At 43.6% G+C, this 17,115-nt stretch overlaps 2 protein-coding genes and 1 long non-coding RNA gene across 3 annotated transcripts in view; all 3 read right to left on the bottom strand.

The window, feature by feature from the left end:
• Nucleotides 1-7,811: 7,811 nt before the first annotated feature.
• LOC138851457 (uncharacterized) lies at nt 7,812-8,629 on the bottom strand. Its single transcript, XR_011391222.1, has 2 exons — nt 8,208-8,629; nt 7,812-8,111 (listed from the first exon to the last, which is right to left on the bottom strand). It is a non-coding gene; the product is annotated as an uncharacterized lncRNA (long non-coding RNA).
• Nucleotides 8,629-12,338, bottom strand: LOC138851455 (ice nucleation protein-like). The gene is made up of 4 exons (XM_070080594.1): nt 10,944-12,338; nt 10,704-10,847; nt 8,736-10,655; nt 8,629-8,652 (listed from the first exon to the last, which is right to left on the bottom strand). The coding sequence occupies exons 1-4, from the start codon at nt 11,907-11,909 to the stop codon at nt 8,629-8,631; spliced, it is 3,054 nt and encodes a 1,017-aa protein (XP_069936695.1). The 5' UTR covers nt 11,910-12,338.
• Nucleotides 12,339-12,488: 150 nt separating this feature from the next.
• LOC138851456 (uncharacterized) overlaps nt 12,489-17,115 on the bottom strand; it is a 66,460-nt gene continuing 61,833 nt past the window's right edge. Inside the window, exons 6-7 of the mRNA XM_070080595.1 lie at nt 14,671-14,816; nt 12,489-13,310 (exon numbers count right to left, since the gene is read on the bottom strand). Coding sequence (XP_069936696.1) covers nt 13,212-13,310; nt 14,671-14,816 — 245 coding nt within the window. The 3' untranslated portion in view covers nt 12,489-13,211. The remainder of the gene's footprint in view (nt 13,311-14,670; nt 14,817-17,115) is intronic.

Here is a 17,115-nt window from a genome sequence, read left to right as displayed (position 1 = left end):
TTTCCCTACTATGGCTCCTGTCCCCTATGAGGTCATTTATATGTATTCCTTCCTGCGTATAATTCCCGACTACCTGGACAAAATCTCCAGCTTCACCATTACTGTCTCCCAGGACAGTATCTCCAGCTTCACCATTTCTGTCTCCCAGGACAGCACCTCCAGCTTCACCATTACTGTCTCCCAGGACAGCACTATCAGCCCCACATTTACTGACTACCAGGACATCACCTCCAGCCTTACAGTTTGTGACTACATGGCCAGTATCAAGGGCAGTACCATTCAGCCCAGACTTTTTATGTTCCCATCTGTTGTAGAAAGCTTCCAGGTTTTCTATGAAAGCAGCTTTGATGTTATCCTCTTTTAATACCCTTGTGATTTTAGTCCACAGATTTTCCTCATTTGGGCATACCCAAAAACACTTCTCTGTTTTAATACTGCTTGTAGCTAGTTCTGGGATATCTGCACAAGGGGCGTGACACCAATTTCCACAAAAATGACAATTTATCCATGTGGAAGCCCGTTTGTTTGACTGACCACAGACTACACACAGCTTCATAATGATTTGAATGGTTGATTTACTGCAATTCTACTAGCAACCTCTTGAATATTATATTAATAACCTTAAATGAAGCTCTAGCTATTTGTATTTCTGTTTCTAACTCTTTTTGTATATTGGACAGCTTACCGTCACGTTCCTGATTTTTAATGTTTGTGTTTATAAGGGCGCCTACAAACCCATCCGTTTACAGTCTGCTTTATTGTCCAACGAAACTGTTTGAAACCAGTCCCGGGTTCGGACCAGTCAAGGGTTCGGACCAGTCAAGGGTTCGGACCAGTCAAGGGTTCGGACCAGTCGATCTGCTCTGATCAGTGGGTCACTTATTTAAAACATACTGGTCGGTGATTTGAGCTAACACATGAAGGATCTACTGGAAATTATCTACCCGAGTAATATGTGATTTGACTGATACAAAAGTATAACTTGCGTGTTGAAGAGCCGGTGATATCTGGCAGCTCCTACAATGACGTACAGTCGACCTCTTTGTTTATCAATCGCTGTATCTGGCTTTTCTATTTTTGTTTTTTCCGTCTCCACCACAATAAATGCTATATTATCACTATAGTTGACTGGTGCAAATTTTGGAGGAAGGACGCTTTTTCTGTAGTAATAATTGCTTCTCGTTGTGTATATTGCGACCGCTGGTAACTACAGGTTATATGAAATTCACAGTAACGTCTCGTATTTCAAGAAAAAGAAACTAATGAAAGTCACTCCACTCCACTAAGTACCATTATAATACTGGTTAGTTGCTACTACAACACTGTATTCTGCTATTCACTGGTATCACTAGATTATATGCGAGTACACTAGCAGGCCAGGAAGATTATTAAAAACAGCTGACCTGTGGTAAGTTTCTGGCGACTTCTGGCACCTGCCTCTATAGGCTTATCACTTCATTTACAAATTCACCTGTTTTCAAATGACACTTTAGCCTTTATCATCAATATACTAGGGAGCCACTGTAGTATACACTATACACTATGTATACTCAATGCTTTCAGGGAGACTTTCTTTCCTCTGACACAAAGTTCAATTATTATTATTTTTTTCACACGGGAAACAGGCCTATGATTCCCCTCTGGCAGTAAACTCTGCTAGGTAATGCACACTAATTCTCCTTTTTTGACTCAGTATATAATGTTTTCCGCCCAAGATTGGTTCCAGGCGCTAGAGGGATGTATCGTATAGGATTGATGACACAAATTAAAGTTCTAGCACGTAAGAGCGACCGTGAAAACACCAGAAAACCGGGAGCACAACGAGGCACGCTGACGGTATTAAAAACCATTTGTCTCCATTCACTCCTATCAAACACGCTCACACATGACTGCTGGAAGTCCAAGCCCCTCGCACACAAAACCTCCTTACCCCCTCCCTCCAGCCTTTCCTAGGCTGACCCCTACCCCGCCTTCCTTCCACTACAGACTGATACACTCTTGAAGTCATTCTGTTTCGCTCCATTCTCTCTACATGTCCGAACCACCTCAACCCTTCCTCAGCCCTCTGGACAACAGTTTTGGTAATCCATCACCTCCTCCTAACTTCCAAACTACGAATTCTCTGCATTATATTCACACCACACATTGCCCTCAGACATGACATCTCCACTGCCTCCAGCCTTCTCCTTGTTGCAACATTCACCACCCATGCTGCACACCCATATAAAACGTTGGTATAACTATACTCTCATACATTGCCCTCTTTGCTTCCATGGACAAAGTTCTTTGTCTCCACAGACTCCTAAGTGCACCGCTCACTTTTTTTCCCCTCATCAATTCTATGATTCACCTCATCTTTCATAGACCCATCTGTTGACACGTCCACTCCTAAATATCTGAATACATTCACCTCCTCCATACTCTCTCCCTCCAATCTGATATCCAGTCTTTTGTTACCTAATTTTTTTGTTATCCTCATCACCTTACTCTTTCCTGTGTTCACTTTTAATTTTCTTCTTTTACATACACTACCAAATTCATCCACCAACCTCTGCAACTTCTCTTCAGAATCTTCCAAAAGCACAGTGATATCAGCAAAGAGCAACTGTGATAACTCCCACTTTATATTAGATTCTTTATCTTTTAATCCACACCTCTTGCCAACACCCGAGCATTCACTTCTCTTACAACACCATCTATAAATATATTGAACAACCATGGTGACATCACACATCCTTGCCTAAAGCCTACTTTTACAAGGAAATACTCTCCCTCTCTCCTACATACTCTAACTTCAGCCTCACTATCCTTTTAAAAACTCTTCACTGATTTCAATAACCTACTTCTTATTCCATACATTTGCAACATCTGCCACATTGTCATACGTCTTTTCCAAATCCCAAAATCCCCCAAAAACTTATTTACCCTTAAATAAATACTGTTCACCTATATGTTTCACTGTAAACACTTGGTCTACACATCCCCTACCTTTCCTAAAGCCTCTTTGTTCATCTGCTGTCCTACTCTCTATCTTACTCTTAATTTTTTCAATAATAACCCTACTCATCATTCCACAAATCGCTCTTCTTCCCTCCCGCACCCACATTCCTGTGACCACAAACTTCTGCTGAACACTAACACTACTTTCTTAAACCTACCCCCATACATCTTCAACGCCACTGCCTATACTCTCACTAGCCCATCTATCTTCCATCACTTGTTTATATCTTACCCTAATTGCCTCCTCCTTTAGCTTATAAACCGTCACCTCTCTCTTACTTGCTGCTTCCATTTTCCTTGTATCCCATCTACCTTTTACTCTCATTATAGCTAGAACTAAAACATTATCTGATATATCTGTGGCCTCTCTATAAACTTGTACATCTTGACGTCTACCCAACAGTCTTTTATTACCAATATATATATATATATATATATAAAACAACACTGTGCTAGCCAAAGATTCGAACTCATGTTGTACTGGCCTGCCTCATGGTAAGCGAGAACCACGTGACGCCTTAACCACAGGACCACCCAACCCTACAAGAATGGCACAGCCAGCAGAGCTAGCTGTTGGGCCGCCATCCGAGGGCATACAGAGGTGTGGGAGCTTCTAAGCTAATTTCATTCTCATCCCTGTTTGGTGTACTAGCCTCACGAGCAGGATTGAGTGGTATTGATCAATAACAACACTGCGCTAGCCTATCATAGGCAAGCTTATGACTAGTTAGGATTTATTATTTTAAGATTAAGATTAGTATTTCTGTGTTTATAGTCAATGGGTGAGTGAGTGTAAGTGTGAACCACCAGGTGGTTATCATGTAGTTAGTTGCCAGGGTGGATCAGGGAAATAAGATGTTTTCTAACTGTAGTTTTGAAAAAGATGAATGTGTCTGCAGTTCTAGAGTTTTTGGGTAGGGTGTTCCAATTTCTGTAAAGGTTTAGTCGGACGCGGGGAATGTCATAGAGATGTTTGTGTCTGGTGTTATGCCTGTGGGTTCTGTCACAACTATCAAGAAAACGTTTTAGGTCAAGGTTAATATTGGAATTTAAGGTCCTGTAGATATCGATTGCACAGTAGTAAGTGTGGATGTTCTGAACAGGGAGTAAGTTTAGATATATGAAGAGTGGAGGAGTGTGTTGCCAGGGATGGGATTTAGTGATTATTCTTACTGCAGCTTTTTGTTGGGTTATTATTGGCTTTAGGTGTGTTGCTGCAGTTGATCCCCAAGCACAGATAGCATAGGTGAGGTATGGATAAATAAGTGAATGGTATAGTGTGAGAAGGGCAGTTTGCGGCACGTAGTATCGTATCTTGGAGAGGATCCCCACCGTTTTGGATACTTTTTTTGTTATGTGTTGGATATGGGTGCTGAAATTTAGGTTGTTGTCGAGGTATAGGCCTTGGAATCTGCCCTCATTATGTATGGCAATTAGAGTGTTGTCGACCTTAATGTTAAGTTGCGCAACACCTGCTCTGCTACCAAACATAATATAGTAGGTTTTGTCAGTGTTAAGCGTAAGTTTATTGGCTGTCATCTAAGTCGATATTTTGAGCAGCTCCTCGTTAACACTGGTGCTGAGGGTGGCAAGATTAGGGTGAGAGATGACATAAGTCGTGTCGTCAGCAAAGAGAATGGGTTTCAGGTGTTGGGATACGTTTGGAAGATCATTGATGTAAATAATATATATATATATATATATATATATATATATATATATATATATATATATATATATATATATATATATATATATATATATATATATATATATAACCTTTAGACCTGGAGTATCTAAAAATATAACTAAATATTTACCTTCACAAATAACTAAATTAATATTGTAGTTACTGCTAAAAACAAGACAAAATATACACTTTATACTTCGAAATCTGAACCTTGAACCTTGATCACTTTAGCTCAGTTAATTCACAGTGATCGGCCTTTATACACTTTAGTTTTTCTTTTTTCCTTGAGATTAAAAGATCAAAAGATCAAGTTAACAGCGGCAGTGAACCTTTTCTCAAGGTCGGAAGGTCAAATGATCAAGGTCAACCAGCCAGCGTGGACAGATTCTGCTCTCTAGGTCGTTAGATCACCATGGATTAAGCCTATTTATGTCACCTAAGACTGACCTTATTATCTAGGTCACCAGGTTACCAAGGGTTGACCCTAAAAGCTAGGTAAAAAGGATTGACCCATATGTAGTCACTAGGTTACCAAGTATTGACCCGAGTATCTAGATCACCAGGTCACCAAAGGTTGACCATTATCTAGGTCACCACAGATTGACTCCATTATCTAGGTAACCACAGATTGACCCCAATATCTAGGTCATCACGGACTGATACTATCATTAAGACCACTACTCCAACGTAAACTAACGTGTAAAGCTTCCGTTTAGGTCAAACCTGGTGAACTCGACTTGTAAAACAGATTGCTTTGTCAAAGAAGCAGATCGTATATTTATTAACTTAGTTGGGTAAGCCATATTGTATTGAACAATTTTTGGTAAGGTTAAGTTTGGTTGCAGAGATGTTTTGGTGCAATATTGACATTCTGCTGTTGACTCTCGCCCTGGCAGGTCATAGCAGCTCTCCTTACTTGCACAGTATCCCTACGATCCCCGTTGGGGAGGGGAACCTCTACCATCTCCACGATGTCTCATCGTGTGAGAATTAAGCCCAAGTCTGCTGTCGTCGATGACGCCACGAAGCTTGAGCTTGCAGCTTCTCTCAACACTTGTCTGCACGCAAAGTTCTCCAAGATCACGTCACTGAAGGAAGCTTTCATCGTCACTTTTCTCGATGATACTGAAGCTGACAAGGTGCTTACACCTACTGCCATGAAGACCTTAGAAGACCGAGGCTTTACCATCTCTACGTCACCATACATGCTTGCAAAACGTTCAGTGTTTATGAAACGTCTTGACAAGCTGATCACGAACATGACCATCCAGGAAATTACTACATCACTTGAAGACCTCAACACCTGGGCCAAGATTGACACTGTAGTGAAGATCCCCAACGCTTCCTCAATGCTCAAGGTCACATTCCTGGACGTTACCATGGCGACCAGAGCACTGTCTGATGGCCTGGCCATCTCTTACTACTACATCAACCCTCGACAGATTGAACCTGAACGCTTCACGTACATAACACCTTGCTGGACATGTTACTCGTACAGTCACTCTACTGCCGACTGCCACGTGAAGAATAAGAAGATATGTTCCACCTGTGGGTCTGCAGGACACGATTTTCGTTCTTGCACTTCCACTGCTGCTCCCACTTGCATCAACTGTAAGAGTGATCACCATACTCTTGCAGCCAAGTGTCCAGTGCGAAAGGATATCCTTTCTAAGAAACTAAAGGAAGAAACAAAGAAGTCATCTGGAACCTCTCCTACATACGCTGCAATTGCCAAGATTCAATCTACAACATCCAAGATTCTACAAGCTACTCAACAGTCGTCTCCACCACCTCTCACTACCCAACCTCCACCTGATGATATTTCTACCAAATTCTATTACTGCATGATGTTTGCCCACATGCAAAATGCTGCAAAACCTGGCTCTTTCAACACGACTATCAATGAACTTCTTGCACTCAACAACATGCCATCATTTAACTTCCCTGCAAGTCCACCATCAGCTGAAATTTTGAAAATAATCCCGAAGATCGTCAGTTTTGAAGCGCCAGATGACTTGAAGGAATTAATAATTGACAATGACGACGCATCCTTTTTTGAATCCTCCAATCAACGTTCACCTGATAACATCCAAGTCAGCACTACACATCCTATTCGTCGATCGCCTCCTACTCGTCGATTGGCTCGTCGTGGCGGCGTACCTCCTTCACCTCCACTCACCACTACTCATATGGACCAATCAGAAGCCACGATTCTACCACAGTCTTCTACACACTCTCTAGCGGAGACACCAACATTGAAAGAACCTTCAATGCTGCAACCACCAACAAAAACCTCTCCAGTCATCACTCGACGTATTAATACAGAAGACCAACATCGAGATCAATACCTGCACTGGAAAGATATAACTTTTTATACGACTCCTGACCAAGAACCCACCATGAATGTCGACACTTTGTACGAGAAATTACACGACAGAACAGTCAAGTTTACAAATCGTAAAGGATCCCACTGCTCCTTCACTACACTCAAGATGACCCTTGACCAGTTACAAGCCGACCCAGCATTTCGACCCAAGATTACAAGACTACTCATCGTTTCCTTCCAACAACTGCACAACATAAGGAATGCCTCCCACACTGAAGAAATGAAGTAACTCCTGACTCACAATTTAACGACACCTGACCAATCAAGAAGCTAGCCTCCCTTGACCACGCCTCCAGCTTCTGCCAGCCGCCAATCAACATCAAGATGCAGCAATCTTCCATCCAGCAAGTTGCAGTCAGCACCCGCAGAGTTCCTGCTGTCTTCTATGTCGTCTTCGTTATTGTTTATCCAGGCTTAGCAGTTGGGTCTAGTCCTGACTCTTCTCTCTTCGACTCAAGACATTCCTCTCACCGTCTATTCTTCGCACTGTCCCCACTTGCCCCTCGCCCCTCGTGGGTCCTTACCTGTTAGTCCTCTGCATCCATTTCAATGTAATTTTTTCTTGGTTATGTTTCAGCCATCATAGTGCTGCTTCAGGTGTCACTGTATTCTCTAGACTCAATAACCTTTTACAGAGTTGTTTGTTTATATGTTTGCAATTACAGAGGTAGAGTGCTTCTTACTTCTCACAGGAACTTGGTATAGAATTCCCACATTGTGAGAAAAAAGTCATAATCTGACAAAAACATTTATTTGTCTCACATCTTTAAATTTAATAGGAAAATAATAATAAACCTCGAGTGCAGGGCCAAGATAAACCTTCAGTGCAGTGCTAAGATAAACCTTCAGTGCAGTGCTAAGATAAACCTTGAGTGCAGTGCTAAGATAAACCTTCAGTGCAGTGCTAAGATAAACCTTGAGTGCAGTGCTAAGATAAACCTTCAGTGCAGTGCTAAGATAAACCTTCAGTGCAGTGCTAAGATAAACCTTCAGTGCAGTGCTAAGATAAACCTTGAGTGCAGTGCTAAGATAAACCTTGAGTGCAGTGCTAAGATAAACCTTCAGTGCAGTGCTAAGATAAACCTTGAGTGCAGTGCTAAGATAAACCTTGAGTGCAGTGCTAAGATAAACCTTCAGTGCAGTGCTAAGATAAACCTTCAGTGCAGTGCTAAGATAAACCTTCAGTGCAGTGCTAAGATAAACCTTCAGTGCAGTGCTAAGATAAACCTTCAGTGCAGTGCTAAGATAAACCTTCAGTGCAGTGCTAAGATAAACCTTCAGTGCAGTGCTAAGATAAACCTTCAGTGCAGTGCTAAGATAAACCTTGAGTGCAGTGCTAAGATAAACCTTCAGTGCAGTGCTAAGATAAACCTTCAGTGCAGTGCTAAGATAAACCTTCAGTGCAGTGCTAAGATAAACCTTCAGTGCAGTGCTAAGATAAACCTTGAGTGCAGTGCTAAGATAAACCTTCAGTGCAGTGCTAAGATAAACCTTCAGTGCAGTGCTAAGATAAACCTTCAGTGCAGTGCTAAGATAAACCTTCAGTGCAGTGCTAAGATAAACCTTCAGTGCAGTGCTAAGATAAACCTTCAGTGCAGTGCTAAGATAAACCTTCAGTGCAGTGCTAAGATAAACCTTCAGTGCAGTGCTAAGATAAACCTTCAGTGCAGTGCTAAGATAAACCTTCAGTGCAGTGCTAAGATAAACCTTCAGTGCAGTGCTAAGATAAACCTTCAGTGCAGTGCTAAGATAAACCTTCAGTGCAGTGCTAAGATAAACCTTGAGTGCAGTGCTAAGATAAACCTTCAGTGCAGTGCTAAGATAAACCTTCAGTGCAGTGCTAAGATAAACCTTCAGTGCAGTGCTAAGATAAACCTTCAGTGCAGTGGTGAGATAAACCTTGAGTGCAGTGCTAAGATGAACCTTCATTTCAGTGCTAAGATAAACTTTAAGTGCAGTGGTAAGATAAACCTTGAGTGCAGTGCTAAGATAAACCTTCAGTGCAGTGCTAAGATAAACCTTCAGTGCAGTGCTAAGATAAACCTTGAGTGCAGTGCTAAGATAAACCTTCAGTGCAGTGCTAAGATAAACCTTCAGTGCAGTGCTAAGATAAACCTTCAGTGCAGTGCTAAGATAAACCTTCAGTGCAGTGCTAAGATAAACCTTCAGTGCAGTGCTAAGATAAACCTTCAGTGCAGTGCTAAGATAAACCTTCAGTGCAGTGCTAAGATAAACCTTCAGTGCAGTGCTAAGATAAACCTTGAGTGCAGTGCTAAGATAAACCTTCAGTGCAGTGCTAAGATAAACCTTCAGTGCAGTGCTAAGATAAACCTTCAGTGCAGTGCTAAGATAAACCTTCAGTGCAGTGCTAAGATAAACCTTGAGTGCAGTGCTAAGATAAACCTTCAGTGCAGTGCTAAGATAAACCTTCAGTGCAGTGCTAAGATAAACCTTCAGTGCAGTGCTAAGATAAACCTTCAGTGCAGTGGTGAGATAAACCTTGAGTGCAGTGCTAAGATGAACCTTCATTTCAGTGCTAAGATAAACCTTAAGTGCAGTGGTAAGATAAACCTTGAGTGCAGTGCTAAGATAAACCTTCATTTCAGTGCTAAGATAAACCTTCAGTGCAGTGCTAAGATAAACCTTCAGTGCAGTGCTAAGATAAACCTTCAGTGCAGTGCTAAGATAAACCTTCAGTGCAGTGCTAAGATAAACCTTCAGTGCAGTGCTAAGATAAACCTTCAGTGCAGTGCTAAGATAAACCTTCAGTGCAGTGCTAAGATAAACCTTCAGTGCAGTGCTAAGATAAACCTTGAGTGCAGTGCTAAGATAAACCTTCAGTGCAGTGCTAAGATAAACCTTCAGTGCAGTGCTAAGATAAACCTTCAGTGCAGTGCTAAGATAAACCTTCAGTGCAGTGCTAAGATAAACCTTGAGTGCAGTGCTAAGATAAACCTTCAGTGCAGTGCTAAGATAAACCTTCAGTGCAGTGCTAAGATAAACCTTCAGTGCAGTGCTAAGATAAACCTTCAGTGCAGTGGTGAGATAAACCTTGAGTGCAGTGCTAAGATGAACCTTCATTTCAGTGCTAAGATAAACCTTAAGTGCAGTGGTAAGATAAACCTTGAGTGCAGTGCTAAGATAAACCTTCAGTGCAGTGCTAAGATAAACCTTCAGTGCAGTGCTAAGATAAACCTTCAGTGCAGTGCTAAGATAAACCTTCAGTGCAGTGCTAAGATAAACCTTCAGTGCAGTGCTAAGATAAACCTTGAGTGCAGTGCTAAGATAAACCTTCAGTGCAGTGGTGAGATAAACCTTGAGTGCAGTGCTAAGATGAACCTTCATTTCAGTGCTAAGATAAACCTTAAGTGCAGTGGTAAGATAAACCTTCAGTGCAGTGCTAAGATAAACCTTCAGTGCAGTGCTAAGATAAACCTTCAGTGCAGTGCTAAGATAAACCTTCAGTGCAGTGCTAAGATAAACCTTCAGTGCAGTGCTAAGATAAACCTTGAGTGCAGTGCTAAGATAAACCTTCAGTGCAGTGCTAAGATAAACCTTGAGTGCAGTGCTAAGATAAACCTTGAGTGCAGTGCTAAGATAAACCTTGAGTGCAGTGCTAAGATAAACCTTCAGTGCAGTGCTAAGATAAACCTTCAGTGCAGTGCTAAGATAAACCTTCAGTGCAGTGCTAAGATAAACCTTCAGTGCAGTGCTAAGATAAACCTTCAGTGCAGTGCTAAGATAAACCTTGAGTGCAGTGCTAAGATAAACCTTGAGTGCAGTGCTAAGATAAACCTTGAGTGCAGTGCTAAGATAAACCTTCAGTGCAGTGCTAAGATAAACCTTGAGTGCAGTGCTAAGATAAACCTTCAGTGCAGTGCTAAGATAAACCTTCAGTGCAGTGCTAAGATAAACCTTCAGTGCAGTGCTAAGATAAACCTTCAGTGCAGTGCTAAGATAAACCTTCAGTGCAGTGCTAAGATAAACCTTCAGTGCAGTGCTAAGATAAACCTTGAGTGCAGTGCTAAGATAAACCTTCAGTGCAGTGCTAAGATAAACCTTCAGTGCAGTGCTAAGATAAACCTTCAGTGCAGTGCTAAGATAAACCTTCAGTGCAGTGCTAAGATAAACCTTGAGTGCAGTGCTAAGATAAACCTTCAGTGCAGTGCTAAGATAAACCTTCAGTGCAGTGCTAAGATAAACCTTCAGTGCAGTGCTAAGATAAACCTTCAGTGCAGTGCTAAGATAAACCTTCAGTGCAGTGCTAAGATAAACCTTCAGTGCAGTGCTAAGACAAACCTTCAGTGCAGTGCTAAGATAAACCTTCAGTGCAGTGCTAAGATAAACCTTGAGTGCAGTGCTAAGATAAACCTTCAGTGCAGTGCTAAGATAAACCTTCAGTGCAGTGCTAAGATAAACCTTCAGTGCAGTGCTAAGATAAACCTTGAGTGCAGTGCTAAGATAAACCTTCAGTGCAGTGCTAAGATAAACCTTCAGTGCAGTGCTAAGATAAACCTTCAGTGCAGTGCTAAGATAAACCTTCAGTGCAGTGCTAAGATAAACCTTCAGTGCAGTGGTGAGATAAACCTTGAGTGCAGTGCTAAGATGAACCTTCATTTCAGTGCTAAGATAAACCTTAAGTGCAGTGGTAAGATAAGCCTTGAGTGCAGTGCTAAGATAAACCTTCAGTGCAGTGCTAAGATAAACCTTCAGTGCAGTGCTAAGATAAACCTTGAGTGCAGTGCTAAGATAAACCTTCAGTGCAGTGCTAAGATAAACCTTCAGTGCAGTGCTAAGATAAACCTTCAGTGCAGTGCTAAGATGAACCTTCATTTCAGTGCTAAGATAAACCTTAAGTGCAGTGGTAAGATAAACCTTGAGTGCAGTGCTAAGATAAACCGACTGTCAGTTAATAATTTAAAACTTTAGGATTGCTTAACAGTTGAACCAAATATATTACCCTAAATAATGTCGAAAAGAATTTCTAGAATGTATCGTCAGATCAGATCAGATCGGACTCACAGGTAAGGACCCACGAGGGGCGAGGGGCGAGGGGCGAGGGGCTAGGGGCGAGTGGGGACAGTGCGAAGAATAGATGGTGAGAGGAATGTCTTGAGTTGAAGAGAGAAGAGTCAGGACTAGACCCAACTGCTAAGCAATGTATCGTCTTATTGCGTAACACATGATCTACATGTTGTAAATTTGTACATATATGTGTGTGAGTGTGTGTGTGTGTGTGTGTGTGTATGTGTGTGTGTATGTGTGTGTGTGTGTGTGTGTGTATGTGTGTATGAGTGTGTTAATCAGCGTAAAGTGAACCTGTCATCACGATAAGCTGGTTATTTATCTTAAGAAAATTAAAACAAGAAAATAATGGTTGACTGGAGGCAGAGTAATAGCAATACTACGGTGTCTGCTGTACCTTAATTTACTGACAAACATGAATATAATATAAGAAACATGTTAAGGCAGGGGAGTGAACATGCAGCGCTTTTAAGACATAGTTTGCAATTCTGGCTTATAAACCAAAGCAGATTACAAATCCGTTGCTGCGATAACACTGCGGAAATCAGCTTGAAGCTCACGAAATTATATACAGTATTTCACTTATGTTAAATTATAGTACCTATATTTAAGCTGAAATAAGTTTGGCAGGATTAAGGTAAATTACTCTATATTATGTTAATTTTAGCATGGATAGTTGAAGTAAAGTTAATTTTGGGGGTAAAACTAAATGTTTATATATATACTATACTAATTCATTATCTTTATTTAGGAATAAGACCAAAATTTCGAAAAAAAATTAGGGCAGCTCTGTTTGACCGACTCTGCCTCAAACAACAACATTTATACACATTAGGAGAGTTATATATGTTAGGATAGGAGATGATGAATATACTAGAAGAGGGAAGTTTATATAATAGTTTAAGAGCATGTGTAGACCACGTTAGGGTACTCTACACGTTATGGTAAGGTGTGTACACGCTAGGGCAATGTACACGTTATGGTAGGGTGTGTACACGTTATGGTAAGGTGTGTACACGCTAGGGCAATGTACACGTTATGGTAAGGTGTGTACACGCTAGGGCAATGTACACGTTATGGTAGGGTGTGTACACGTCTTGGTAGGAAGGTTCACATGCCTGCTGCTCCAGTGCTGGTCAGAGGAACTACAGCAGTCATCTTGACACCTGAAGCATCTGCCTCCACCACCAGCCTCTCTTCCGTCTTCTTCTGTGACGTAGAAAGTTCAGTATTACAAATTATGCTAAAAAATGGACTATTGCATTGATTTAATTTATTAAGTTTGAAGCCTCTCCATTACACGATGGCAATTAAGGCTGCATAGTACCTGTACACTACCTGACAATGATACTTTAATCTCTAGATTTTTTTTTTTTTGACGCACTGGCTGTCTCCCATTGAGGCAAGGTGACCCATAAAAGAAACACTTTCATCATCATTCACACTATCACTGTCTTGCCAGAGGATCGCAAATACGACAAATCAGATGTCCCTCTAAACAGCAAATATCCCAAACCTCTCCTTTAAAGTGCAGGCACTGTACTTCCAGCCTCCAAGACTCAAGTCCGGCTAACCGGTTTCCCTGTTACTAACACAAAAACTAAAAAAAAAATCCAAGTGTATGTTGCTTTTGTTACACAGAACTAGAGATATAAGCATCAGAATAAATACAAAGTTTAAACTTGCAAAATTAAATAGTTTACACAAAGTCCTACTCAGTTTAACAGCAGATAAACTCAGGACTGTCACAGTTATCCTGATGACATCCTACATGACACTAAAACTCTTGGTAAATGCATAAGGTGTCCAGTGGCTTGGTAGGTAATGTTCTCGCTTCACACACTTAATATCTTTGGTTCGATCACCGGTAAGGGATGAAACTTTAGAATGTGTTTCCTTGAGACACCTACTGTCCATGTTCACCTATTGATAAAATAGGTACCTGGGTGTTAGTGGACTGGTGTGTGTCGCATCCTGGGAACAAAATTGACCTAATTTGCGCGAAATGCTCAGCATAAGAAGCGACTTTCTATATAGTAGTATGTCATTGATGTCAGCTAGGTCTGTATACCTTGTACATGTACTTGTAGTAAATAAAGATTATTATTATATATCACAGTCTGATCATAAAAAATATCGTTGTCAATACATTCAAAAGATGTAGCAACATGCAGGTGAAGTTCCCGATTCAAAGAAATGAATTCTGACTTCAACTGCTTCGGATGAAATCTAATTTCCTCTCAGGTGCTGAGGAATAAGTCATGCGCAACAACTGCCGTCTTGAATAACGAAACGTTCTCCTGACAAGTGAAACGTTTCATTAATGAAGATGTCCAAGTGTTGCACACGTGTCTTACTTATCATGTAAAACATGTGTTGCATGTGTCTTATGTGTTTAGTGTTGCTTCAATAATAATAATAATAATAATAATAATAATAATAATAATAATAATTATTATTATTATTATTATTATTATTATTATTATTATTATTATTATTATTATTATAATGATAGACGAAAATAAAAATATCTTCATATTCCAGGAACAAATTAAATGAATCTTCTTACCGGGAAGAAGTAACGATGGAGTCTGCCAGTTGTTGTAGCAGCAAGGTGTATGGAGTGTCCCTCCATCATAGTAGTGATGGAGTACCCGCCCGGGTTATCCCAGGAGATGCGACCACCACGAGCACCCAACACCTTTATCTCAGGAGCTGTATGGTATAAAAAGTTAAGTAACTAAAAATACTCGAAGTTTAAAACGTATTCATTTTAGGTACAGCTAAAATTTTGAGATTTTAAATGCTGTATATTATTTTGTATACTGTTGTTTTCCTGGTATCAGAGCCGTATTAAGATTTTGTAGGCCTCTGGGCAACAGGTTGAGGCCGTCAGTGACATTTTCAAAAGGAAAAAAGGTAAATATATTTTAAATTTACTTTTACAAGGCTAACCACAATTAAAATTCAAATACATGCTATGTGTAATTCCTCGAAAACAAATTTCTCCAAAAAATCAGTAAATTGTAAGTTACTAACAATATCTCTGGAGGTCCTCCTGCTGGCGGAGGCTCCTGGGCTGCAGGACCTGGAGGTCCTCCTGCTAACGGAGGCTCCTGGGCTGCAGGACCTGGAGGTCCTCCTGCTGGCGGAGGCTCCTGGGCTGCAGGACCTGGAGGTCCTCCTGCTGGCGTAGGCTCCTGGGCTGCAGGACCTGGAGGTCCTCCTGCTGGCGGAGGCTCCTGGGCTGCAGGACCTGGAGGTCCTCCTGCTAACGGAGGCTCCTGGGCTGCAGGACCTGGAGGTCCTCCTGCTGGCGGAGGCTCCTGGGCTGCAGAACCTGGAGGTCCTCCTGCTAACATAGGTTCCTGGGCTGCAGGACCTGGAGGTCCTCCTGCTAACGGAGGCTCCTGGGCTGCAGGACCTGGAGGTCCTCCTGCTGGCGGAGGCTCCTGGGCTGCAGGACCTGGAGGTCCTCCTGCTAACGGAGGCTCCTGCGCTGCAGGACCTGGAGGTCCTCCTGCTGGCGGAGGATCCTGGGCTGCAGAACCTGGAGGTCCTCCTGCTAACGGAGGCTCCTGGGCTGCAGGACCTGGAGGTCCTCCTGCTAACGGAGACTCCTGGGCTGCAGAACCTGGAGGTCCTCCTGCTAATGGAGGCTCCTGGGCTGCAGAACCTGGAGGTCCTCCTGCTAACGGAGGCTCCTGGGCTGCAGGACCTGGAGGTCCTCCTGCTGGCGGAGGCTCCTGGGCTGCAGGACCTGGAGATCCTCCTGCTAACGGAGGCTCCTGGGCTGCAGGACCTGGAGGTCCTCCTGCTGGCGGAGGCTCCTGGGCTGCAGGACCTGGAGGTCCTCCTGCTAACGGAGGCTCCTGGGCTGCAGGACCTGGAGGTCCTCCTGCTGGCGGAGGCTCCTGGGCTGCAGAACCTGGAGGTCCTCCTGCTAACGGAGGCTCGTGGGCTACAGGACCTGGAGGTCCTCCTGCTAACGGAGACTCCTGGGCTGCAGAACCTGGAGGTCCTCCTGCTAACGGAGGCTCCTGGGCTGCAGGACCTGGAGGTTCTCCTGCTGGCGGAGGCTTCTGGGCTGCAGGACCTGGAGATCCTCCTGCTAACGGAGGCTCCTGGGCTGCAGGACCTGGAGGTCCTCCTGCTAACGGAGGCTCCTCGGCTGCAGGACCTGGAGGTCCTCCTGCTGGCGGAGGTTCCTGGGCTGCAGGACCTGGAGGTCCTCCTGCTAACGGAGGCTCCTGGGCTGCAGGACCTGGAGGACCTCCTGCTAACGGAGGCTCCTGGGCTGCAGGACCTGGAGGTCCTCCTGCTGGCGGAGGCTCCTGGGCTGCAGGACCTGGAGGTCCTCCTGCTAACGGAGGCTCCTGGGCTGCAGGACCTGGAGGTCCTCCTGCTGGCGGAGGCTCCTGGGCTGCAGGACCTGGAGGTCCTCTTGCTAACGGAGGCTCCTGGGCTGCAGGACCTGGAGGTCCTCCTGCTGGCGGACGCTCCTGGGCTGCAGGACCTGGAGGTCCTCCTGCTAACGGAGGCTCCTGGGCTGCAGGACCTGGAGGTCCTCCTGCTGGCGGAGGCTCCTGGGCTGCAGGACCTGGAGGTCCTCCTGCTGGCGGAGGCTCCTGGGCTGCAGGACCTGGAGGTCCTCCTGCTAACGGAGGCTCCGGGGCTGCAGGACCTGGAGGTCCTCCTGCTGGCGGAGGCTCCTGGGCTACAGGACCTGGAGGTCCTCCTGCTAACGGAGGCTCCTGGGCTGCAGCACCTGGAGGTCCTCCTGCTGGCGGAGGCTCCTGGGCTGCAGGACCTGGAGGTCCTCCTGCTAACGGAGGCTCCTGGGCTGCAGGACCTGGAGGTCCTCCTGCTAACGGAGGCTCCTGGGCTGCAGGACCTGGAGGTCCTCCTGCTAACGGAGGCTTCAAAGACCCCCTCACATATGGGTACTGTGGGCGGCCAGTCAGTTTTACGAGAGTGAGCAAGAGAGATAGGTACGGCTGTAAGGGCGCTCCCC

Source organism: Cherax quadricarinatus, unplaced genomic scaffold (genome assembly GCF_038502225.1).
Source record: "Cherax quadricarinatus isolate ZL_2023a unplaced genomic scaffold, ASM3850222v1 Contig657, whole genome shotgun sequence".
Taxonomy (NCBI): Eukaryota; Metazoa; Arthropoda; class Malacostraca; order Decapoda; family Parastacidae; genus Cherax; species Cherax quadricarinatus.
Note: the sequence above shows the minus strand (reverse complement) of the source record. Positions and strands in the feature narration are given on the sequence as shown.

What these genes read in the sequence shown, in the direction of transcription:
- LOC138851455 (XM_070080594.1), bottom strand. Translation starts at nt 11,909, where the DNA reads ATGAAGGTTCATCTTAGCACTGCACTGAAGGTTTATCTTAGCACTGCA. An exon ending in ATCTTAGCACTGCACTGAAG is followed by an intron (nt 10,848 to 10,943) that starts GTTTATCTTAGC and finishes ACTGCACTCAAG; the next exon opens with GTTTATCTTAGCACTGCACT. An exon ending in ATCTTAGCACTGCACTGAAG is followed by an intron (nt 10,656 to 10,703) that starts GTTTATCTTAGC and finishes ACTGCACTCAAG; the next exon opens with GTTTATCTTAGCACTGCACT.